Source organism: Entelurus aequoreus, linkage group LG05, assembly GCF_033978785.1.
Source record: "Entelurus aequoreus isolate RoL-2023_Sb linkage group LG05, RoL_Eaeq_v1.1, whole genome shotgun sequence".
In the NCBI taxonomy this organism is placed as follows: Eukaryota; Metazoa; Chordata; class Actinopteri; order Syngnathiformes; family Syngnathidae; genus Entelurus; species Entelurus aequoreus.
This window is the reverse complement of record NC_084735.1, coordinates 24,337,002-24,362,605: the sequence shown is the minus strand read 5'-3', so window position 1 is coordinate 24,362,605 and position 25,604 is coordinate 24,337,002. Positions and strand designations below refer to the sequence as shown.

Below are 25,604 nucleotides of genomic sequence, written 5' to 3'. Positions count from 1 at the left end.
AACCCTCCGATTGCTGGCACGGCCACTCTACCAACTTCGCCACGCCGTCCCCTTTCAAACTTTCAAAGTTCAAACCCCGGCCGAGTCATACCAAAGACTATAAAAATGGGACCCATTACCTCCCTGCTTGGCACTCAGCATCAAGGGTTGGAATTGGGGGTTAAATCACCAAAAATGATTCCCGGGCGCGGCACTGCTGCTGCCCACTGCTCCCCTCACCTCCCAGGGAGTGAACAAGGAGATGGGTCAAATGCAGAGGACAGATTTCACCACACCTAGTGTCTGTGTGACAATCATTGGTACTTTACTTTACTTACTTTACTTGCACGTGGAAACTTTAAGTGTGGGCTTTAGTTGATATAACACTCCCGTCAGGGGGTGCATTCTACGGCGGGGGTGCATTATCCGGCACAACACCGGGAGTTCTTTTTGTTTGGGTCTGAAAAGGCAATTAAAATAACATTATTACCTTCCATACTACACCATTCTCTTATTCTGCGAGCATCTACCCCAAACTTTCGAGCAGTTCCCTCCTTAGTGTTCTTTTTAGCAAATTCAACAGCTTGGACCTTAAATCCTACCGAATAGCTCTTAATCTTCTTCCCTTCATGCGATTTTAAATGATTGAAATCAGCCTTCTCCATTTTGAAAACGATGACAGGTGAAGTGTCACTCGTGACGTGACGAGTTTGACCCGGCGGAAATTCGAGGCATATGCTAATTATTTTGCGAAACGAGTTTGAACCGGCGGTAATTCTAGACATGCGCTAATAAAAATAATATTTTGCGAAACCCGGTGGTAATTCTGACCCGGCGGTAATTCCAAGCATGCGCTAATTATTTTGAGAAACGAGTTTGACCCGGTGGTAATTCTCGGCAGGCGCATACTAAATACCCGGCGGCAATTCAAGGAAATACGGTACACAGAAAGATTTTGTAAATGTTTAATTACATACGTACCTTTACCGTATTTTTCGGACTATAAGTCACTCCGGAGTATAAGTCGCACCGGCCGAAAATGCATAATAAAGAAGGAAAAAAACATATATAAGTCGCACTGGAGTTAAGTCGCATTTTGGGGGGAAATTTATTTGATAAAATCCAACACCAAGAATAGACATTTGAAAGGCAATTTAAAATAAATAAAGAACAGTGAACAACAGGCTGAATAAGTGTACGTTATATGACGCATAAATAACCAACTGAGAACGTGCCTGGTATGTTAACGTAACATATTATGGTAAGAGTCATTCAAATAACTATAACATATAGAACATGTGTAGTAGAATTTCTGACCTTTGAGCTATATTTCGTGTCTATCAAGAATGTCTGCTTGTTTCATTTCTCTTCTATTCTATACCATTGAAGAACCAGATGTAGGACAAAGTTGTATATGGAGTCGCTCTGACCATTCTACGAAATGTTTTGATTGTCTAAGCATGACTAAGGGATTCAAGGATGTTGCAAAACAAACATGTCGAAAACAACGGGACTTTGGGGTATGGTCAGGAGACCAGGACTCTGGAAGATTGCTTGATTCTTGTGTCCTCCGGAGGACGTTTGTTTGTCTGCATGGACAGCTTAATCCAACTTTGCACTTTTTACTATGGGTAAATAAACTTTTTGTACTAAACTCACTTTTGTTGCTGTTTAAGCTTCGGACAATCCACTACACATGCTATACGTTTACCAAACAATCTGTCACTCCTAATCGCTAAATCCCATGAAATCTTCCTCCTCGGTGTCGCTCCAAAGGTAGACAATGCGCCGCTTCCTCTTCTATCGGTACGTCGCTTACGTCAGAGTCATCGTCAGTTGCAGTTCCAATTATTCCGGCCTTTCTGAATCCGGACAGGATGGTTTCGGTTGTCACTGAAGCCCATGCTTGGTCGATCCATCCAATGACATCCAGAAAAGTTGCATGGCGCATTCTCCCGGTTGCCGTGAAGCTGTGCTCTCCTTCCATCAACCACTGCTCCCAGGACTGCCTTAAAGCCCTTCTCAGTTTTCATAAGTTACCGCCAATGTTGAAATGATCAATTTTCATAGGTACGGAAGTAGTAGCAGGTAGCATCTTTTTTTTCACAATGCAGTTCTTCCATGACCCGCCCCCGCCAAATTTTTATTGGTTGACGTGTGTGTGTGTGCGTGACGATTGCTGATATACGCCTAGTCTCTTACGTGAATGAGATAAATAATATTATTTGATATTTTACGGTAATGTGTTAATAATTTCACACATAAGTCGCTCCAGAGTATAAATTGCACTAAAACTATGAAAAAAACTGCGATTTATAATCCAAAAAATATGGTAATTGTTTCTAAACGGTTCCTGTAACACGGCAGTAAAATGGCTGATCAAACAAAACAGACATCATCATCATGCACCTACTAGCTGCTAAAGCTAGCTCTCCGGTCAGCTAAACAGACTCAATAACTCAACGGTGACGTTTGGGTGAATTAACGAAACTGAAACGACACCAAAAAAATGCAATTTTCCAAGTTTAATACTAACACAGACACTTTGTAAACATGCTAGCATATTTGCTAATGCCGATTACATTACGGTAGCACATACAAATATGCATGAAAACACTCCTACAGACATCAAACATGGGACGGTTTAGTAAGTAAGAATTGTTTTAATAATATTGTAAAAACTTACAAACCTTGCTTAGCGTGATGAATGAAGAATCCACGCGAGTAGAAACATTAGTAGAAAACGGACCGGCACTTGTACTTCCGGTTGAACGCACTAAACGGAAGGAAACACTGTAGACCAGTGGTTCTTAAGCTTTTTTCCCCAAGTACCACCTCAAAAAAATACTTGGCTCTCCAAGTACCACAATAATTACCAAGGTTAAAATATAGTAGGCCTAAGTATTTATTAGACACGAGGCAGTGGTTTTATATAACAAGTGTTTTTAATACTTTTGGACACTGTAATATTATACACAGTGAATATAGTCAAATAAAACACTGTACTTTAATCAAGTGGTTCTTTGGCGTACCACTAGATTGAGCCCGAGTATTATAGTTTGAGAATCACTGCAGCACCTGCAGTGAGCAAACTCGTCCAAAAGATGGTGCTGTAGCACAAACAATAACACACCTCACCAGTGTCTGTTGATAACTATTTCTTGTGTTATGGCCGACAGCAAAGAAGAATCGTTTCATAAAGTACCAATGATTACACACACACTAGGTGTGGCAGAATTATTCTCTGCATCTGACCCATCACCCTTGATCACCCCCTGGGAGGTGAGGGGAGCAGTGAGCAGCAGCGGTGGACGCGCCCGGGAATAATTTTTTGGTGATTTAGCCCCCAATTCCAATCCTTGATGCTGAGTGCCAAGCAGGGAGGTAATTTTTCATTTTTATAGTCTTTGGTATGACTCGACCAGGGTTTGAACTCACGACCTACGGATCTCAGGGCGGACACTCTAACCACAAGGCCACTAAGTCATACTTGCCAACCTTGAGACCTATGAATTCAGGAGGTGGGGGGTGTTTTGGGTAGCGGGGGATGTATATATTTTCAAGTATTTCTTATATATATATATAAATAATTCGTTCATGAATGAGTATATCCGTTCGGCCACCGTGTTCAATGGAGAAGTCTGATCTACAAAATGTGCAGGCAGCATACCCCTTCCCCTTCGAGCTGTCCTGGATGAACTGAAATTATTTTTCCCCATCATTTTGGAACTTGCAAGCGTACTTTTTCTTCTTACTCGTCTTCACCATGTCTCTTCTTCGTTCTTCTGCTTCTTCTCTGTTATGTTTTTGGACATTACTACTTGCCGTAGTTTTGAAGCAATGCATGATGGGAATCCAGATGTTGTGTGTCAGTGTATTAACGTGCCGGCTGGAATACACACACGCTGAGAAATAGCTCCGTGCCTGCCTACTTTATGGGTTATAGATAAACCTGTGGATAACGGAGACATACCGTATTTTTCGGACTATAAGTCGCAGTTTTTTTCATAGTTTGGCCGGGGGTGCGACTTATACTCAGGAGCGACTTATGTGTGCAATTATTAACACATTACCGTAAAATATCAAATAATATTATTTAAGGCTGAAACGACGCGTCGACATAGTCGACGTCATCGACGTCATCTGTTACGTAAATACGTCGACGGCGTTTTTGTGCGTCGACGCGTCGCATATTTACGTCACACTACCGTCATGGCGGAGCGCAAAGCAGACGGTGCGAGCGAGGGGGAAAAGCACGCCAAAAGTCGTCAAAAGTGTGGGAGTATTTCAATACACGGCCTAATAATGTTGTTGTATGCACACCGTGTCGAGCGGAAATGGCCTATCATAGCAGCACAACGGCTATGAACGAACATTTGAAAAGAAAACCTTCAACCAGTCAATCGTCCGCGTGAGCATACGTTGTCATCATTACACAAAAACATGAATGTGTCATTTGTACCTGCTAGGGGTGTAACGGTACGTGTTTTGTATTGAACCGTTTCGGTACAGGGCTTTCGGTTCGGTACGGGGGTGCACCGAACGAGTTTCTAAGCTAAAGCTAAAGTCTTAACAAGCTGCTTTGCTCCTTCTGCTTCTGTCTCAGCACGCAGCATTGTCCCACCCACACAACCATCTGATTGGTACACAGAAAGCGCTAACAGCCAATCAGCAGTGCGTATTCAGAGCGCATGTAGTCAGCGCTTCAGCGTCGAGCAGATCTTTATTTTTGCACATTTTAGCAAATAAGCAATACTTTCACTTTTGTTGAAATGTTTACACTGTTGTTACAGAATATTTCGTTTTGCACTTTTTTGTATTGGATGTTTATCTTTATTTTTGCACATTTTAAAGCAAAATAAGCAATACTTTTACTTTTGAAATGCTTATACTATTGCAGAATAGTACGATTTGCACTGGATGTTTACTTTTATATTTGCACATTAAAAAACAAATAAGCTACTTTTAATTTTGTTAAATGTTAAAAGTTTTAAATGTTTACGTTGTTACAGAATATTTTGTCATGTTGTTGTCAATGTTGACCGAGTGGCCATACTTTTTTTTTTTTGTAAATAAAAGCCATGCCTTTTGAAAAAACTGGCCTACATTTATTTTTTCATCTTCATTTTAAATAAAATAAAATAAAAAATAATCGGTAAAAGGAAAAATAATCTATAGATTAATCGAAAAAATAATCTATAGATTAACCGATTAATCAAAAAATTATCCATAGATTAATCGATAGAAAAATAATCGTTAGCTGCAGCCTTAATATTATTTAGCTCATTCACGTAAGAGACTAGACGTATAAGATTTCATGGGATTTAGCGATTAGGAGTGACAGATTGTTTGGTAAACGTATAGCATGTTTTATATGTTATAGTTATTTGAATGACTCTTACCATAATATGTTACGTTAACATACCAGGCACGTTCTCAGTTGGTTATTTATGCGTCATATAACGTGCACTTATTCAGCCTGTTGTTCACTATTCTTTATTTATTTTAAATTGCCTTTCAAATGTCTATTCTTGGTGTTGGCTTTTATCAGATAAATTTCCCCCAAAAATGCGACTTATATTCCAGTGCGACTTATATATGTTTTTTTCCTTCTTTATTATGCATTTTCGGCCGGTGCGACTTATACTCCGAAAAATACGGTATATAATAGTCTCCTTTTCAGGTGAGAGAGGACGCTAAAGGCAGTGCCTTTAAGGCACGCCCCCAATATTGTTGTCCAGGTGGAAATCGGGAGAAATTCGGGAGAATGGTTGCCCCGGGAGATTTTTGGGGAGGGGCACTGAAATTCGGGAGTCTCCCGGGAAAATCGGGAGGGTTGGCAAGTATGCACTAAGCCCCAGGGATCAAAACGTAGGAAAAAAAAGTAACCGCTTATTACTTACCGTACTTATAGTGCCAGTGACAAAATCAACTCTTTATTGATAGGAGGTAGCAAATTTTGTATTTAACTAAAAAAACAAAAACGTTTAGCGCGTGCTCAGTATGCCAAGGTAGCTCATTTTGACAGCAGTTTGGGAAGGACTTTTCACAAGAACTCAAATATATGCCCTGTCAGATATCAAACGCATTTGGGAGGAATTTATTACAAATAGTGTTTTTACTGTTAAATGAATGAAGAAACAAATGGCTCCGGCAGAAAGAGCACTTTTCTCATGGAGAGCAAAAGGGCAGGTGCTTGAGCATCGCTCGGGTCCACCTGTGCACGTGCCCTATGGTACAGCTGGCTGGTTTCATTCACAATGAGGATCATTTTGTGACCCCAAGCAGGTGTTTCTGTTGCAGCTTTAAAGCAGCAGGAACTCATTAGAGGATAAGACTAGAGATGTCCGATAATGGCTTTTTTTGCCGATATCCGATATTCAGATATTGTCCAACTCTTAATCACCGATATCAACCGATACCGATATATACAGTCGTGGAATTAACACATTATTATGCCTAATTTTGTTGAAATGCCCCACTGGATGCATTAAACAATGTAACAAGGTTTTCCAAAATAAATCAACTCAAGTTATGGAAAAAAATGATAACATGGCACTGCCATATTTATTATTGAAGTCACAAAGTGCATTATTTTTTTTAACATGCTTCAAAACAGCAGCTTGGAATTTGGGAAATGTTCTCCCTGAGAGAGCATGTGGAGTTTGAGGTGGGCGGGGTTGGGGGGTTGGGGGGGGGGGGGCGTAGCGGAGGGTGTATATTGTAGCGTCCCGGAAGAGTTAGTGCTGCAAGGGGTTCTGGGTATTTGTTCTGTTGTGTTTATGTTGTGTTATGGTGCGGATGTTCTCCCGAAATGTGTTTGTCATTCTTGTTTGGTGTGGGTTCACAGTGTGGCGCATATTTGTAACAGTGTTAAAGTTGTTTATACGGTCACCCTCAATGTGACCTGTATGGCTGTTGACCAAGTATGCCTTGCATTCACTTGTGTGTGTAAATAGCCGTAGATATTATGTGACTGGGCCGGCACGCAAAGGCAGTGCCTTTAAAGCACGCCCCCAATATTGTTGTCTGGGTGGAAATGGGGAGAAATTGGGGAGAATGGTTGCCCCGGGAGATTTTCGGGAGGGGCACTGAAATTCGGGAGTCTCCCGGGAAAATCGGGAGGGTTGGCAAGTATGACTGGGAGACGCAACTGCTCTGTACTTCTCCCTACGTCCGTGTACCACTCCGTACAGCTGCGTTTTAAAAAGTCATAAATTTTACTTTTTGAAACCGATACCGATAATTTCCGATATTACATTTTAAAGCATTTCTCGGCCGATAATATCGGCAGTCCGATATTATCGGACATCTCTAGATAAGACCATTTGTAAGAAACATTCCTACAACAGAAGTGTCTTTCTAGTAAAGGTTCAGTTTGTGCTCCATCTTGTCTACTTGCCCACGCCAGACTTGTGCCGGGCGTTGTGTTTCTGCGCTATGCCGTAAGGCACGTGCGCGGCCACGGTGCCCATCTCGGTCGCGCCCTCCACGTGAAACATCTGGTCGTCAAAGTAGATGTGAGGCCTGATCTTCTCCAGCATGGGGCCCTTGGGCGCCCCCGCTAGGAACAGGGCCTCGTCGATCTCCAGACCCCAGGCCCTGAGGGTCTTCAGGGCTCGGATCCCGGAGCTGGCCGCGCTTCGGGCCGTGACTAAGAAGGTCCGGATCGGGCAGTCCAGGCGCTGGCCTTTTGCGTAAAACTTCTTCTGGAGCTTCCCGAGGGCCTCCAGGAAACCTTTCAGTGGGCCCTTCCAGAAAAGAGGATAGATTGTGATTGGGTGATTCTGAGGAGGTTTGTTCAGAAGCACATACGTGGTCAAGTAGCGTGTCCTCGTTTTCGCGCTCATGCTCGAAGAACTTGTCCAGCCCGTGGGCCTTGAAGATGCGCTCGGACTCGTCGGAGAAGAGAACGGCGTCGCCGTCAAACGCCACCCTCAGCTGGGACTCGGACACCTCTGTTACCTTGTCTGGCATGAACATGGTGGCCGCCGCAATGCCTGAACACACGCAGTGAAAGAATGTCGAAATGTTATTCTTTCCCTAAAGGCCTACTGAAACCCACTACTACCGACCACGCAGTCTGATAGTTTATATATCAATGATGAAATCTTAACATTGCAACACATGCCAATACGGCCGGGTTAACTTATAAAGTGCAATTTTAAATTTCCAGCTAAACTTCCGGTTGAAAACGTCTATGTATGATGACGTATGCGCGTGACGTCAATTGTTGAAACGGAAGTATTTGGACACATTGTATCCAATACAAACAGCTCGGTTTTCATCGCAAAATTCCACAGTATTCTGGACATCTGTTTTGGTGAATCTTTTGCAATTTGTTTAATGAACAATGGAGACTGAAAAGAAGAAAGCTGTAGGTGGGATCGGTGTATTAGCGGCTGGCTGCAGCAACACAACCAGGAGGACTTTGACTTGGATAGCAGACGCGCTATCTGACGCTAGCCACCGACCGCACGGATGATCGGGTGAAGTCCTTCGTCGCTCCGTCGATCGCTGGAACGCAGGTGAGCACGGGTGTTGATGAGCAGATGAGGGCTGGCTGGCGTAGGTGGATAGCTAATGTTTTTAGCATAGCTCTGTGAGGTCCCGTTGCTAAGTTAGCTTCAATGGCGTCATTAGCAACAGCATTGTTAAGCTTCGCCAGGCTGGAAAGCATTAACCGTGTAGTTACATGTCCCTGGTTTAATAGTATTGTTGATTTTCTGTCTATCCTTCCAGTCAGGGGCTTGTTTCTTTTGTTTCTATCTGCAGTTAAGCCTGATGCTATCACGTTAGCTCCGTAGCTAAAGTGCTTCACCGATGTATTGTCGTGGAGATAAAAGTCACTGTGAATGTCCATTTCGCCTTCTCAACTCCCATTTTCAAGAGGATATAGTATCCGAGGTGGTTTAAAATACAAATCCGTGATCCACAATAGAAAAAGGAGAGAGTGTGGAATCCAATGAGCCAGCTTGTACCTAAGTTACGTTCAGAGCGAAAAAAGATGCGTCCTGCACTGCACTCTAGTCCTTCACTCTCACGTTCCTCATCCACGAATCTTTCATCCTGGCTCAAATTAATGGGGTAATCGTCGCTTTCTCGGTCCGAATCGCTCTCGCTGCTGGTGTAAACAATGGGGAAATGTGAGGAGACTTTCAACCTGCGACGTCACGCTACTTCCGGTACAGGCAAGGCTTTTTTTATCAGCGACCAAAAGTTGCGAACTTTATCGTCGATGTTCTTTACTAAATCCTTTCAGCAAAAATATGGCAATATCGCGAAAGGATCAAGTATGACACATAGAATGGATCTGCTATCCCCGTTTAAATTACAAACAATAATTTCAGTAGGCCTTTAAATGGCAAACCCAACAACTGGCAAGACTTTAAAGCTGGGGTGTCTCGCGCACAGAATGAAGTGTCAGTGTGCATATTTCTCTGAATGCGATTCAGAAAATGTGTCACGGATGATAGGTGTGTGGTGCTGGTTCAACACATCGCACACAGGGACGGCGTGGCGTAGTGGGTAGAGCAACCGTGCAAGAAACCTGAGGGTTGCAGGTTCGCTCCCCGCCTCTTACCATCCAAAAAATCGCTGCCGTTGTGTCCTTGGGCAGGACACTTCACCCTTTGCCCCCGGTGCCACTCACACCGGTGAAATGAATGATGAATGAATGGTAGGTGGTGGTCGGAGGGGCCGTAGGCGCAAACTGGCAGCCTCGCTTCCGTCAGTCTACCCCAGGGCAGCTGTGGCTACAAATGTAGCTTACCACCACCAGGTGTGAATGAATGATGGGTTCCCACTTCTCTGTGAGCGCTTTGAGTATCTAACAATAGAAAAGCGCGATATAAAATCTAATCCATTATTATTATTATTATTATTACACAGGTAGGAGCGTGATAACAAGAATGTGCAGAAAAGTATCATCTTCGTGATAAAAAGCCCCGTATGCACGCAAAATAATCCTTTACACTGCAAAAGTCAGTGTTCAAAAACAGGAAGAAAAAAAAAAAAAAATTAGGGGTATTTTACTTGAACTAAGGAAAATTATCTGCCAATAGAACAAGAAAATTTGGCTTGTCAAGACTTTCCAAAACAAGTAAAATTAGCTAACCTCAATGAACCCAAAAATACCTTAAAATAAGTACATTCTCACTAATAACACGCGCACTTTTCTTGGTAGAAAAAAGAGACCATTTTGCTCAATATGTTGAAAAATATTCTTAAATTAAGTAAATGCTAGTGCCATTATCTTGACATGATATGCGCTCGGCATTAAATTTCTTGAAACCAGCAAACTTATACTAAAACTAATTTATTGTTCTTAATGGAAAGGCAACAAGGCAACCGCTTGTTACTCTCGGGGTCTCCTAGCCGCTCAGGCAAATCATATTGTCTAAAAATGCATATTCCCATCCATAACATGACATCATCGCGCCAAGTGCGTGCTCTTTCAGTCAATTAGTGCGCATATATACAGCCCCCGGCCAAATATGTTTTTATTGTAATTTTGAAGAATTTATCTGAATGTGCATGAACTATCTCTGTTCAAAATAGTTTGAAATGTCACATGTTAAATGTTTAAATAGTCAGTTTACTGTACTGTGCCAACTGTACTACTTTATGAGTACGTATTTTCTATTGTTTCATTGAAAATAAAACAGCAAAGTCCACTTGGCTGTCATCTGTTTTAATTATGAGACACAATTGTGTCTAAATCATGATTTATTTTTTTTAATGCTTGAAATAAGAAATTATTACTTTAAAAAAGTAGTTTTATACTTGTGAGTGTTGATGACACAGCTTTGCAACAGTTGATATTCTAGTTTCAAGCATGTTTTACTCAAAAAAGGTCATCAAATCTCAGCAACAAGCTGTAATATCTTACTGAGATCATTTAGGACCAAAACACTTAAAACAAGTAAAACACGTTAACATAAAATCTGCTTAGTGAGAAGAACTATCTTATCAGACAGAAAATAAGCAAATATCACTCTTATTTGAGATATTTAATCTTACTTAGATTGCAGTTTTTGCAGTGTACAAACCCTGTTTCCATATGAGTTGGGAAATTGTGTTAGATGTAAATATAAACGGAATACAATGATTTGCAAATCCTTTTCAACCCATATTCAATTGAGTGCACTACAAAGACAAGATATTTGATGTTCAAACTCATAAACTTTATTTTTTTTGCAAATAATAATTAACTTAGAATTTCATGGCTGCAACTCGTGCCAAAGTAGTTGGGAAAGGGCATGTTCACCACTGTGTTACATGGCCTTTCCTTTTAACAACACTCAGTAAACGTTTGGGAACTGAGGAGACACATTTTTGAAGCTTCTCAGGTGGAATTCTTTCCCATTCTTGCTTGATGTACAGCTTAAGTTGTTCAACAGTCCGGGGGTCTCCGTTGTGGTATTTTAGGCTTCATAATGTGCCACACATTTTCAATGGGAGACAGGTCTGGACTACAGGCAGGCCAGTCTAGTACCCGCACTCTTTTACTATGAAGCCACATTGATGTAACACGTGGCTTGGCATTGTCTTGCTGAAATAAGCAGGGGCGTCCATGGTAACATTGCTTGGATGGCAACATATGTTGCTCCAAAACCTGTATGTACCTTTCAGCATTAATGGCGCCTTCACAGATGTGTAAGTTACCCATGTCTTGGGCACTAATACACCCCCATACCATCACAGATGCTGGCTTTTCAACTTTGCGCCTATAACAATCCGGATGGTTATTTCCCTCTTTGGGACACGACGTCCACAGTTTCCGAAAACAATTTGAAATGTGGACTCGTCAGACCACAGAACTCTTTTCCACTTTGTATCAGTCCATCTTAGATGAGCTCAGGCCCAGCGAAGCCAACAGCGTTTCTGGGTGTTGTTGATAAACGGTTTTCGCCTTGCATAGGAGAGTTTTAACTTGCACTTAAAGATGTAGCGACCAACTGTAGTTAATGACAGTGGGTTTCTGAAGTGTTCCTGAGCCCATGTGGTGATATCCTTTACACACTGATGTCGCTTGTTGATGCAGTACAGCCTGAGGGATCGAAGGTCACGGGCTTAACTGCTTACGTGCAGTGATTTCTCCAGATTCTCTGAAGCCTTTGATGATATTACGGACCGTAGATGGTGAAATCCCTAAATTCCTTGCAATAGCTGGTTGAGAAAGGTTTTTCTTAAACTGTTCAACAATTTGCTCACGCATTTGTTGACAAAGTGGTGACCCTCGCCCCATCCTTGTTTGTGAATGACTGAGCATTTCATGGAATTTAGTTTTATACCCAATCATGGCACCCACCTGTTCCCAATTTGCCTGTTCACCTGTGGGATGTTCCAAATAAGTGTTCGATGAGCATTCCTCAACTTTATCAGTATTTATTGCCACCTTTCCCAACTTCTTTGTCACGTGTTGCTGGCATCAAATTCTAAAGTTAATGATTATTTGCAAAAAAAAAATTTTCAGCAGTTTGAACATCAAATATGATGTCTTTGTAGCATATTCAACTGAATATGGGTTGAAAATGATTTGCAAATCATTGTATTCCGTTTATATTTACATCTAACACAATTTCCCAACTCATATGGAAACGGGGTTTGTATATTTTGATATATATTATATATATATATTGATCTGCACCACTTTTAGATTGCACACGCATTGTTAGTAGATCACACGCAACATGCTCACAGTACACGCCGTTTTATTTTTTTGTAAATATTTTTTTTTGTGTATTGTTCACGCTGTAGCTCATATAGCTAATATCTAATGTTGCTAACTCTTTTGTACTCTTGTCCCACTCTTTTACATATTGTTCTTACATCTTTTACTCTGTGCAAGTGCAGAGTTACTGTGTATATGTAAAAAAGTGGATACAGTACGTAATAGCACCTCCCAAACCCTCAAATCTAGACTCCAAACATCCCAGAACAAGCTAGCCAGGTTACTTCTAGACCTCCACCCCAGATCACACCTCACTCCTACCCACTTCCCCAAAGTGGGCTGGTTCAGGGTGGAGGACAGAGTAAAACAACTTGCACTGAGCCTAGTCTATAAAATCCGCTACACCTCCCTGATACCGAAGTACATGTCAAACTACTTCCAGAACGTAAATGACCGCCATAACCACAACACCAGGGGGAGCTCCACAACCCACATCAAACCCAGATTCCGATCTAACAAAGGTCTTAACTCATTCTCCTTCTATGCCACATCAATATGGAATGCACTCCCAACAGGTGTAAAAGAAAGGGCATCTCTATCCTCCTTCAAAACCGCACTAAAAGAACACCTCCAGGCAACTTCAACCCTAGACTAACCCCCTCCCCCCACCACATCCCACCTCCCCGGATTGTAAATAATCAAATTTATATACTTGTTCTTATGCTTTCTGAGCTCACTATGTTCACTGCTCGCTGTACATATCCTACCAAGTCAGACCTACACTGTTTCAATGTCCATTTCTCAGATGATATAATTGTTGATGACTGAAGTGCTGATATCAACCAAACCTAACCCCCCTCCACATCCCATCCCCCGGATTGTAAATAATGTAAATAATTCAATGAATATACTCTGATTATGATTAACTTGTGTGATGACTGTATTATGCTGATAGCATATATTTGTACCATGAATTGATTAACGTGGACCCGGACTTAAACAAGTTGAAAAACGTATTCGGGTGTTACAATTTAGTGGTCAATTGTACGGAATATGTACTGTACTGTGCAATCTACTAATAAAAGTTTCAATCAATCAATCAATCTTGGAGACACACTCTTTTAGGAGACAGATGTAAAAGAAAAACAGCTCTTTAGCCACAGACACAAAATAGTGTGTTTCTCAGTAGGCGTACAAAAAGGACTTATAAACAGAATTCCAACATCAAAGCTATATTTTGGCCAGCACATTTTAAATACACGATTGACTCCTGAGACTTCTGTAAAATAGTTGTAAAATAAAAAAACAATATGGGACCTGTCATAACTGTAGTTCTAATAAAACACACTGAATACATCCAGCATGCTGGAAGCACGAGGAATTGTCCTGAGAGTTAATTGAAAACGTCAAGGACGCCTTGATGTGGGTATGTGCATGTGTGAGTCACATGATGATGTCACCTTGAGATGATTTATGTGGACACACTTTTAATTCATGCCGGAAGCTCTAAACATAGAGGATGTCGATATGTTGTCTGATTGGGAGAGAATTGAGCTTTGCAGAATCTTTAGTTTTATTTAGTTAAAGTTAAAGTACCAATGATTGTCACACACACACTAGGTGTGGCGAAATTATTCTCTGTATTTGACCCATCACCCTTGTTCACCCCCTGGGAGGTGAGGGGAGCAGTGGGCAGCAGCAGTGGCCGCGCCCGGGAATCATTTTTGGTGATTTAACCCCCAATTCCAACCCTTGATGCTGAGTGCCAAGCAGGGAGGTAATGGCTCCCATTTTTATAGTCTTTGGTACGACTCGGCCGGGGTTCGAACTCACAACCTACCGATCTCAGGGCGGACACTCTAACCACAAGGCCACTGAGATGATTGTCTATCTTCTGTACATTTTTTCATTCTGATAAATTATTATGCTGATAATCGATAATGTCAAAGTGATTGAATTCACTTCCTTCGGGCTTTGTTATTATTGCACAAATTACAGCAACCATTCTTGCAAGAACTCAAACTAAGCTTATCCGTCATTGTCAGTCATCGTTAGTGCTCCCTGGTTGACACCTTGTGTGTTCTTACCTTCAGACAGCGCTTCCCTGACCTTGTCTGCATCAGCTGACAGGTAGAGGTTGGTTTGCCAGGCCTTCAGATAGCCGATAGGACTGCTTCCACCCGTCATGCAAAACCTCTCTATGAACAGATCTGACGACAGGATCAAAAAGGAAACAGATGTGTTAGAAGTGCATAGGACAGAGGACGCAGTTCCTATATATAGCTGCAAAGGGAAGAACTTATGCAAAACCAACTTTTCTTACCTATTGTTACTTGTTTTTGTGTATTTGGGATCTGCCTAAGTCCCAAAGATATTCATAAAACAATCTTGACTTCCTTCAAGCTTCCTCCAAATTTGCCCCAATTTAAGAAATTTTTCCCGGTGGTGATGTCAGCGGATATCTCCAAATATGGTAAAGTTTTACGCAAAGAGCTTTGCGCGAGTTCACCTGTGTACTCCGACGCTGTAGGCCAGGGGTGTCAAACTCATTTTAGCTCAGGGGCTGCAAGGAGGAAAATCTATTCCCACTTGGGCCGGACTGATAAAATCATGGCATAATCATTTAAAACTAAAGATGGCTCCAAAATTGTTTTCTTTGTCTTACTTTGGCCAAAAATAGAATGACATTTTGAAAATGCACATATTACAAATAATGCTCTTGGCAAAACACTTTAGTTGAAAATTCTGAGGAAAAAATTGGTGCACCATAAAGAACACAATGAACGTAGACTTTGTCCCAGTATATTTACAAATCCATTAAACTCTGAGCACTTCCTGTTTAGCATTCTAATGTTGGCAGTTCAACGTTAAAGACGTGTTTGGAAAAGGGTTTCCTCAAGCCGCCGCATTGGTGAAATCCACAACACATTCATTTATCATCATTGAAATATTACAATTAGAATATTATCAAAACGATTGTCAAAATGACACTAAAATAGCCAAATTAAAGGTAACATAACTACAAACTTAACCAATGTAAACATGGTAGATTCAAGCATTAATTAAAATAGAACAAACACAACAAATGTAGAAACACACATTTTTACAATGAAGTTCAGGGTGCGCATCGCGCTGTCAACCAATTATGAGCACTGCACAGAAGTATAACTACTTCAAAGATGATGGTCATGTTGACTTAAGTCTTTGCATCTTACCGTTTCGTTTTTTTATCCGTTGAGTGGATAATTTACGATTCAAGAAGACATTGTGTGTCGCTACAGCATTAGTCTGCCACCAGCCCCAACAGGAGCAGCTGATTGCTTACACCTGCGATGATTGGAGTAGCGGCAACCAATCCAGAGGGCCCTTTAAAGTCAGCTGACACGGCATCTTTAAACAGTGTGGTGTGTGACGTAGGTTACACTTGATTTGCTATTGCGACATCCAGTGGACACATTTAGAACAGCATTTTTTTCATTTACAAATTGCAGCTCATTTTTATACCTAGCTAACTCATTTTGCCGGCCGTGGGCCTGATTAAACCTGTTTGCGGCCCTGATATGGCCCATGTGCTGTACATTTTGACAATATGCTCCTTTTTTCCTATTGTCTTGTTGTGGGGTAGACAGGCTCGAACATGCACGTGCATCCTCCGCTGTTGCCATTTCTAATGCAAAGTAGCGCAGTAGACTACATATGTCAGTCTTAAAAACTACAACATGCTGTTGAAGTGGAGTCACGTAAATAAGACTGCGTCCTACAGGCGGTCTGTAAAACATAATATATATATACATTTTGACCAAAGAACCATATTTAATTATGCAAATCAGTGGTTCTCAAAAGTACCACTTCAGAAAACACTTGGCTCTCCAAGTACCACCATAATGATCAACATTAAAGTACAGTAGCGTAGTAGGTAAGTAAGTGAGTATTTATTAAGAACGAGGCAGAGGTTTTATTTACAAACCCCGTTTCCATATGAGTTGGGAAATTGTGTTAGATGTAAATATAAACGGAATACAATGATTTGCAAATCATTTTCAACCCATATTCAGTTGAATATGCTACAAAGACAACATATTTGATGTTCAAACTGATTAACTTTTTTTTTTTGTGCAAATAATCATTAACTTTAGAATTTGATGCCAGCAACACGTGACAAAGAAGTTGGGAAAGGTGGCAATAAATACTGATAAAGTTGAGGAATGCTCATCAAACACTTATTTGGAACATCCCACAGGTGAACAGGCAAATTGGGAACAGGTGGGTGCCATGATTGGGTATAAAAGTAGATTCCATGAAATGCTCAGTCATTCACAAACAAGGATGGGGCGAGGGTCACCACTTTGTCAACAAATGCGTGAGCAAATTGTTGAACAGTTTAAGAAAAACCTTTCTCAACCAGCTATTGCAAGGAATTTAGGGATTTCACAATCTACGGTCCGTAATAGCATCAAAGGGTTCAGAGAGTCTGGAGAAATCACTGCACGTAAGTAAGCAGCTAAGCCTGTGACCCTCAGGCTGTACTGCATCAACAAGCGACATCAGTGTGTAAAGGATATAACCACATGGGCTCAGGTACAATTCAGAAACCCACTGTCAGTAACTACAGTTGGTCGCTACATCTGTAAGTGCAAGTTAAAACTCTCCTATGCAAGGCGAAAACCGTTTATCAACAACACCCAGAAACGCCGTCGGCTTCGCTGGGCCTGAGCTCATCTAAGATGGACTGATACAAAGTGGAAAAGTGTTCTGTGGTCTGACGAGTCCACATTTCAAATTGTTTTTGGAAACTGTGGACGTCGTGTCCTCCGGACCAAAGAGGAAAAGAACCATTCGGATTGTTATAGGCGCAAAGTTGAAAAGCCAGCATCTGTGATGGTATGGGGGTGTATTAGTGCCCAAGACATGGGTAACTTACACATCTGTGAAGGCACCATTAATGCTGAAAGGTACATACAGGTTTTGGAGCAACATATGTTGCCATCCAAGCAACGTTACCATGGACGCCCCTGCTTATTTCAGCAAAACAATGCCAAGCCACGTGTTACATCAACGTGGCTTCATAGTAAAAGAGTGCGGGTACTAGACTGGCCTGCCTGTAGTCCAGACCTGTCCCCCATTGAAAATGTGTGGCGCATTATGAAGCCTAAAATACCACAACGGAGACCCCCGGACTGTTGAACAACTTAAGCTGTACATCAAGCAAGAATGGGAAAGAATTCCACCTGTGAAGCTTCAAAAATGTGTCTCCTCAGTTCCCAAACGTTTACTGAGTGTTGTTAAAAGGAAAGGCCATGTAACACAGTGGTGAACATGCACTTTCCCAACTACTTTGGCACGTGTTGCAGCCATGAAATTCTAAGTTAATTATTATTTGCAAAAAAAAAATAAAGTTTATGAGTTTGAACATCAAATATCTTGTCTTTGTAGTGCATTCAATTGAATATGGGTTGAAAAGGATTTGCAAATCATTGTATTTCGTTTATATTTACATCTAACATAATTTCCCAACTCATATGGAAACGGGGTTTGTAACAAGAACATTTAATACTTTTGAACACTGTAACATTACTCACAGTTTGAACAGTAAAGTTAACTTTAACTTAACACTGTGTTTGAATATAGGAAAATAAACAATGTACCAAAATAATGACTCAAATTAAGTTAATTGCACACAAAAGATAAATAAGCATATTAAAATGTTCACATTTTAGTTTTTAAAGATTAAATTAATATGTACTTAAATGTTAAATAAAACTGTACTGTAGTTAAATGTTAAGAAAACAAAGAAATACTGCACTTGATGTACTTGAAAACAATCCAAACATGCTATGCATAGCTGCAGTTCTTGCCGTTGTTGCAAGTTGATTGGCTGGGAGCTTGGGAAAGGGCGGGCTTAAGTGATAGAAATGAGGAAGTAAGATGGTTCTGTTTGTGTCCTAATTGGTTGTTTTGACGTCAACCACGCCCACAGTAGTCGGGTTGTAACGACTTCCATTGAAGGCTGATAAACCTTTGATAACGGCTCGAGTCACGTCGTTACAGTGTTTAATTAAGTGATTCTTTGGCATACCACTAGATGGAGCTTGCGTGCCAGTGCCACAGTTTGAGACGCACTGCTGTAGACCATCAACTATCATAACATGACCCCTTTAAGATGTCAATATTGGTTTATTTAGCTTTTTCGAGGAGTCCCGGTGGTTTTGACAACCTCCAGCTCTTTGTTTTCTCGCTTTGAGAGGGAAAACATCCTGAAGTCTCTGTGCTCTTCCTCCTGCAGCAATACAATCTTGTTGACCGTCTCCGTATGATTTGTTCTTGTCGCTCTCAGGATGTGAAAACATAGAAAAAACAGGAAATTGGCAGAGGCTGCAAAACTGGTCCATTTGGGATATGAACATACACTATATTGCCAAAAGTATTTGGCCACCTGCCTTGACTCACATATGAACTTGAAGTGCCATCCCATTCCTAACCCATAGGGTTCAATATGATGTGGGTCCACCTTTTGCAGCTATAACAGCTTCAACTCTTCTGGGAAGGCTGTCCACAAGGTTACGGAGTGTGTTTATAGGAATTTTCAACCATTCTTCCAAAAGCGCATTGGCAAGGTCACACACTGATGTTTGTTCGAGAAGGCCTGGCTCTCAGTCTCCGTTCTAATTCATCCCAAAGGTGTTCTATCGGGTTCAGGTCAGGACTCTGTGCAGGCCAGTCAAGTTCATCTACACCAGACTCTGTCATCCATGTCTTTATGAACCTTGCTTTGTGCACTGGTGCTTGGTCATGTTGGAAGAGGAAGGAGCCTGCTCTAAACTGTTCCCACAAGGTTGGGAACATGGAATTGTCCAAAATGTTCTGCTATCCTGGAGCATTCAAAGTTCCTTTCCCTGGAACTAAGGGGCCAAGCCCAACTCCTGAAAAACAACCCCACACCATAATTCCTCCGCTGACCCCTCTCTGTCAGTTTATGTGGCCTACCACTTTGTGGTTGAGTTGCTGTTGTTCCCAAACTCTTCCATTGTCTTATAGCAGGGGTGTCCATTTGCGGCCCGCAGGTCATTTTTTAACGGCCCCACGGCACATTTTAAAAATACGATTGAAAAAAAATTAAAAACATAAAAAATGGTATAAAAGAGCAAACAGTTGAAATGTAACAAGAAAATGTTGCAATGTTTACTCTAATAACACAAAGCTGCCATGCAGGCTGTTTCTTTCTTTAAAAAATAATAATGAATCAAAATCAATGTGATTATGAATTCCTGACCTATTCAAGGCTCCAATTACGTCACATTAAATATTCCACTTTGAGATATTTTTTGGGGGAAAATGTTGCATATTTTGTGTTTGCCATATAAAAAACTGAGCTGTTTTTTTTTTAAAGAAAACATAAAAAAAAAACATAAACAACCATATAAAGTATAATTGGTGGTATTCCACTTTGAGATATTTTTTGGGGAAAATGTTGCATATTTTGTGTTTGCCATATAAAAAACGGAACCTCAAACGAACAAAAAAAACATAAACAACAATAAAATTTATAATTGGCGGATAGATCTGAAGTTGAGATTATTGTGTTAAAAGTAAACAGTAAAAAAAATGTATAATATATTTTTTAACACTTTAATGAGTAGGACCCTTTTGAATCCCCAATAATTTTAGTGTGATTTGTTTTTAAGTGTCATTGCTCAAAAAATAATAATGAATTAAAATCAATGGTGTTATGAGTTATTGACCTTTTTAAGGCTACAAATATTATATAATGTCACTTAAAAATTTTATTGGGTGAAAATATTGCATATTTTGTGTTTTTTCCATAAAAAACTGGGTGTTCTTTGACAAAAAGAGCATACAACTTAAATCTTTAAAAACGTTATATTGACAGATAGACCTAACGTTTATCTAGAGCAGGGGTCGGCAACCCAAAATGTTGAAAGAGCCATATTGGACCAAAAATACAAAAACAAATCTGTCTGGAGCCGCAAAAAATTAAAAGCCATATTACATGTGTCATTGGATATAAATTTAATTAAGAGGACTTAAAGGAAACTAAATGACCTCAAATATAGCTACAAATGAGGCATAATGATGCAATATGTACATATCGCTAGCCTAAATAGCATGTTAGCATCGATTAGCTTGCAGTCATGCAGTGACCAAATATGTCCTATTAGCACTCCACACAAGTCAATAACATCAAAACTCACCTTTGTGCACTCATGCACGACGTTAAAAGTGTGGTGGACAAAATGAGACAGAAAAAGAAGTGGCATAAAACACGTCCTAGAAAGTCGGAGAAAGTTATACATGTAAACAAACTATACGGTGAGTTCATGACCGCCAAAATGAGTAGGACAAAACGGCGCTCGCCAAATACTCGAATCAGTGAAGCATGTTTAATATAAACAGTGTGATTTATAACAATTAGGGAGGTTTGTGTCATGTTTGTCCTCCTACAGAAACCATACTAAAACAAAAAAATCGATTTTTTTTTCCCCTTCATCTTTTTCCATTCTTCATACATTTTTGAAAAATCTCCAGAGAGCCACTAGGGCGGCGCTAAAGAGCCGCATGCGGCTCTAGAGCCGCGGGTTGCCGACCCCCGATCTAGAGATTTAAAACTTGAATAATAATAAAAATAATAATACTAAATAATGACACATTTTTTTTATATTTTTTGGACCAAAACCCTTTGGTTTGTATTGGTTTTTTAAATAAAAAATATCAAAATGGCCCCTGCTTGCTTTGATTTTTCAGTGTGCGGCCCTCAGTGGAAAAAGTTTGGACACCCCTGTCTTATAGTAAAGTTGACTTTGGAATATTTAGGAAATTTCACGACTGGATTTGTTGCACAGGTGGCATCCTATGACAGTTCCACGCTGGAAATCACTGAACTGCCATTCTTTCACAAATGTTTGCAGAAACAGTCTCCATGCCTAAATGCTTGATTCTATACGCCTGTGGCCGGGCCAAGTGATTAGGACACCTGATTCTCATCATTTGGATGGGTGGCCAAATACTTTTGGCAATGTAATGTATATTGCTCAATTTGAAAACTGCTGTTAGCTCGCTCCATGCCTCACGCAGCAGATGCCACAAATAGCATGTGTGATGCTGTCAAGTTTACTATGTGATAAGACATCAATGGAATTCAGTCTTAATGACTTTTTAATGATCGTGTCAGCCAGGTTGACCCATCAGTGGCCCCGCGCTGCAGGAAGTTTGTTCAACATCAACATAACATCAGAGGGTTGGTGTTTGCCTTCAGTCTCAGAGGTCCGGTAAGGCTCGAGTGATCTTCGCCGCTCACACGGAGAGCCACCAGCGAGATCTAACGCCAACATCATCTGGGTGGCTCCGTTCTGAAATGTTTTTTGTTATTCTGGCCTCTTGGAGTAACCCAGGGGAGGCGATCTCAAACCCCGACTCAGCGCGAGGCCCCGGGGGATCCGGTGGTAACATTTTGAAGAGGCGAACAGGAAGCGCTCAGTGATGAAGATGACATTGCAAGGTCGTAGATTTGTGTGGGAATGAAGCTTGAAAAGTCAGCTGTTTATAGGCAAAGTCAGCGCTTTATAGGCGTTATTTGCTTAACTCAGTGTTTTTCAACCACACTAGTGTGCCGTGGGAAATTATGCAACTTCACCTAATTGGTCCAAAAAATATTTTTTGCAAATCAATAATCATAATAATGTGCCGTTGTCTAGTGCCTGTGCTGTGTAGAGCTTGGCAGGGTAATCTTGTAATACTCCATACCAGTAGGTGGCAGCAGGTAGTTCATTGCTTTGTAGAAGTCGGAACGCGTCAAGGATGGTTTGTCATGATCCCGATATGCAGAGCACAGCGGGAGACAGCGTGCAGGTAAATAGGTATGTAACGCTTAAAGGCCTACTGAAACCCACTACTACCGACCACGCAGTCTGATAGTTTATATATCAATGATGAAATCTTAACATTGCAACACATGCCAATACAGCCGGGTTAACTTATAAAGTGCAATTTTAAATTTCCCGCTAAACTTCCGGTTGAAAACGTCTTTGGATGATGACGTATGCGCGTGACGTAACCAGTGAAACGGGAGTATCGGTACCCCATTGAAGACAATACAAAATAGCGATGTTTTCATCTCAAAATTCCACAGTATTCTGGACATCTGTGTTGGTGAATCTTTTGTAATTTGTTTAATGAACAATGAAGACTGCAAAGAAGAAAGCTGTAGGTGGGATCGGTGTATTAGCGGCGGACTACAGCAACACAACCAGGAAGACTTTGACTCGGATAGCAGACGCGCTAGCCGACGCTAGCCACCGACCGCACGGATGGTCGTGGTGAAGTCCTTCGTCCTTCCGTCGATCGCTGGAACGCAGGTGAGCACGGGTGTTGATGAGCAGATGAGGGCTGGCTGGCGTAGGTGGAGCGCTAATGTTGTTATCATAGCTCTGTGAGGTCCCGTTGCTAAGTTAGCTTCAATGGCGTCGTTAGCAACAGCATTTTTAAGCTTCGCCAAGCTGGAAAGCATTAACCGTGTATTTACATGTTCATGGTTTAATAGTATTGTTACTTTTTTGTCTATCCTTCCAGTCAGGGGTTTATGTATTTTGTTTCTATCTGCATTTGAGCCCGATGGTATCACGTTAACTCCGTAGCTAAGTTAGCTTCAATGGCGTCGTTAGCAACAGCATTTTTAAGCTTCGCCAAGCTGGAAATTATTAACCGTGTATTTACATGTCCACGGTTTAATAGTATTGTTGATCTTCTGTCTATCCTTCCAGTCAGGGGTTTATTTATTTTGTTTCTATCTGCATTTGAGCCCGATGCTATCACGTTAGCTCAGTAGCTAAAGAGCTTCACCGATGTATTGTCGTAGAGATAAAAGTCACTGTGAATGTCCATTTCGCGTTCTCGACTCTCATTTTCAAGAGGATATAGTATCCGAGGTGGTTTAAAATAGAAATCTGTGATCCACAATAGAAAAAGGAGAGAGTGTGGAATCCAATGAGCCAGCTTGTACCTAAGTTACGGTCAGAGCGAAAAAAGATTTGTCTTGCACTGCATTCTAGTCCTTCACTCTAACGTACCTCATCCACGAATCTTTCATCCTCGCTCAAATTAATGGGGTAATCGTCACTTTCTCGGTCCGAATCTCTCTCGCTGCTGGTGTAAACAATAGGAAAATATGAGCAGTCCTTCCTCCAGTGTCGTCACGCTACTTCCGGTAGGGGCAAGGCTTTTTTTTTTATCAGAGACCAATAGTTGCGAACTTTATCGTCGTTGTTCTCTACTAAATCCTTTCAGCAAAAATATGGCAATATCGCGAAATGATCAAGTATGACACATAGAATGGATCTGCTATCCCCGTTTAAATAAAAAAAAATCATTTCAGTAGGCCTTTAAACCGACAATTAACAAAAGGCAAGTCCCACTAGTGCAGGGGTCGGCAACCTTTACCACTCAAAGAGCCATTTTGGAAAGTTTCACAAATTAAAGAAAACAATGGGAGCCACCAAAATTTTTTGAAAATTTAAAATGAAAAACACAGCATACAAAGCTTAAATTGCTTTGCGCTATGTTAACCAGGGGTCTCTGACACACGCACCGGCACGCATCTCAATATGGTTGATGTGTGGGGGGGTTTGGTGGTAGCGGGGGTGTATAATGTAGACCGGAAGAGTTAGGGCTGCATGGGATTCTGGGTATTTGTTGTGTTGTGTTTATGTTGTGTTACGGTGCGGATGTTCTCCAGAAATGTGTTTGTCATTCTTTTTTGGTGTGGGTTCACAGTGTGGCGCATATTTGTAACGTAACAGTGTTAAAGTTGTTTTATACGGCTACCGTCAGTGTAAGCTGTGTGGCTGTTGAGCAAGTATGCCTTGCTGTCGCCTATGTGTGCAAGTAAAAGCAACATATAACATGTGGCCGGGCTGGCACGCTGTTTGTAAATGCTATAGAGGACAATTAATGCAGTGCCATTAGGGCACGCCCTTGATTAAGTCATTAGAGTGAAAATAGGATAATATTTGCCCTGGGAGATTTCTAGAAGAGGCAGTCTCCTGGGAAAATCGGGGGGGTCGTTGAGTATACTGGGAAAACCGGGAGGGTCGGCAAGTATGCAGCTGAGCCGCATCAGAGTGGTCAAAGAGCCGCATGCGGCTCCGGAGCCGCGGGTTGCCGACCCCTGCACTAGTGCATAGGGATGGCTATGTAAAACAAAAGTAAAACTGAACTGGCTACAAAGTCAACAAAAACAGAATGCTGGACGACAGCAAAGACTTACAGCGTCTGGAGCAAAGGCGGCATCCACAAAGCACATCCCGTACATGACATGACAATCAACAATGTCCCCACAAAGAAGGATAGCGTACGCACAACTTAAAAATAGTCTTGATTGCGAAAACAAAGCGGGTGCGGGTAATAGCACTCAAAGGAAGGCGTGAAGCTGCTACAGGAGAACACCAACAAAACAGGAAGGGTCACCAAAATAACAGCGCAAGACAGGAACTAAAGCACTACACACAGGAAACAACAACAAACTCCAAATAAGGCACGACCACCTGGTGGAGTTTCATTTTTTAACCTTTTCTGCTGGTGGTGTGCCTCCGTATTTTTTTTATGAAAAAAATGTGCCTCGGCTCAAAAAAGGTTGAAAAACACTGGCTTAAAGGCCTCCTGAAAGCCACTACTACCGACCACACAGTCTGATAGTTTATATATCAATGATGAAATCTTAACATTGCAACACATGCCAATACGGCCGGGTTAACTTATAAAGTGCAATTTTAAATTTCCCGCAAAACTTCCGGTTGAAAACGTCTACGTATGATGACGTATGCGCGTGACGTCAATGGTTGAAGCGGAAGTATTCGGACACATTGTATCAATACAAAAAGCTTGGTTTTCATCGCAAAATTCCACAGTATTCTGGACATCTGTGTTGGTGAATCTTTTG

The 25,604-nt window shown here is 41.2% G+C and overlaps 1 protein-coding gene and 1 long non-coding RNA gene across 2 annotated transcripts in view; one reads left to right on the top strand and one right to left on the bottom strand.

Moving 5' to 3' along the window:
• The window catches only part of LOC133650357 (uncharacterized), a 258,130-nt gene that overhangs the window by 198,945 nt on the left and 33,581 nt on the right, over window positions 1-25,604 (top strand). The window lies entirely within an intron of this gene.
• nt5c1aa (5'-nucleotidase, cytosolic IAa) overlaps window positions 6,685-25,604 on the bottom strand; it is a 46,261-nt gene continuing 27,341 nt past the window's right edge. The window contains exons 5-7 of the mRNA XM_062047496.1: window positions 14,743-14,865; window positions 7,795-7,979; window positions 6,685-7,730 (exon numbers count right to left, since the gene is read on the bottom strand). Of these exons, the coding sequence (XP_061903480.1) occupies window positions 7,374-7,730; window positions 7,795-7,979; window positions 14,743-14,865 (665 nt within the window). The 3' untranslated portion in view covers window positions 6,685-7,373. The remainder of the gene's footprint in view (window positions 7,731-7,794; window positions 7,980-14,742; window positions 14,866-25,604) is intronic.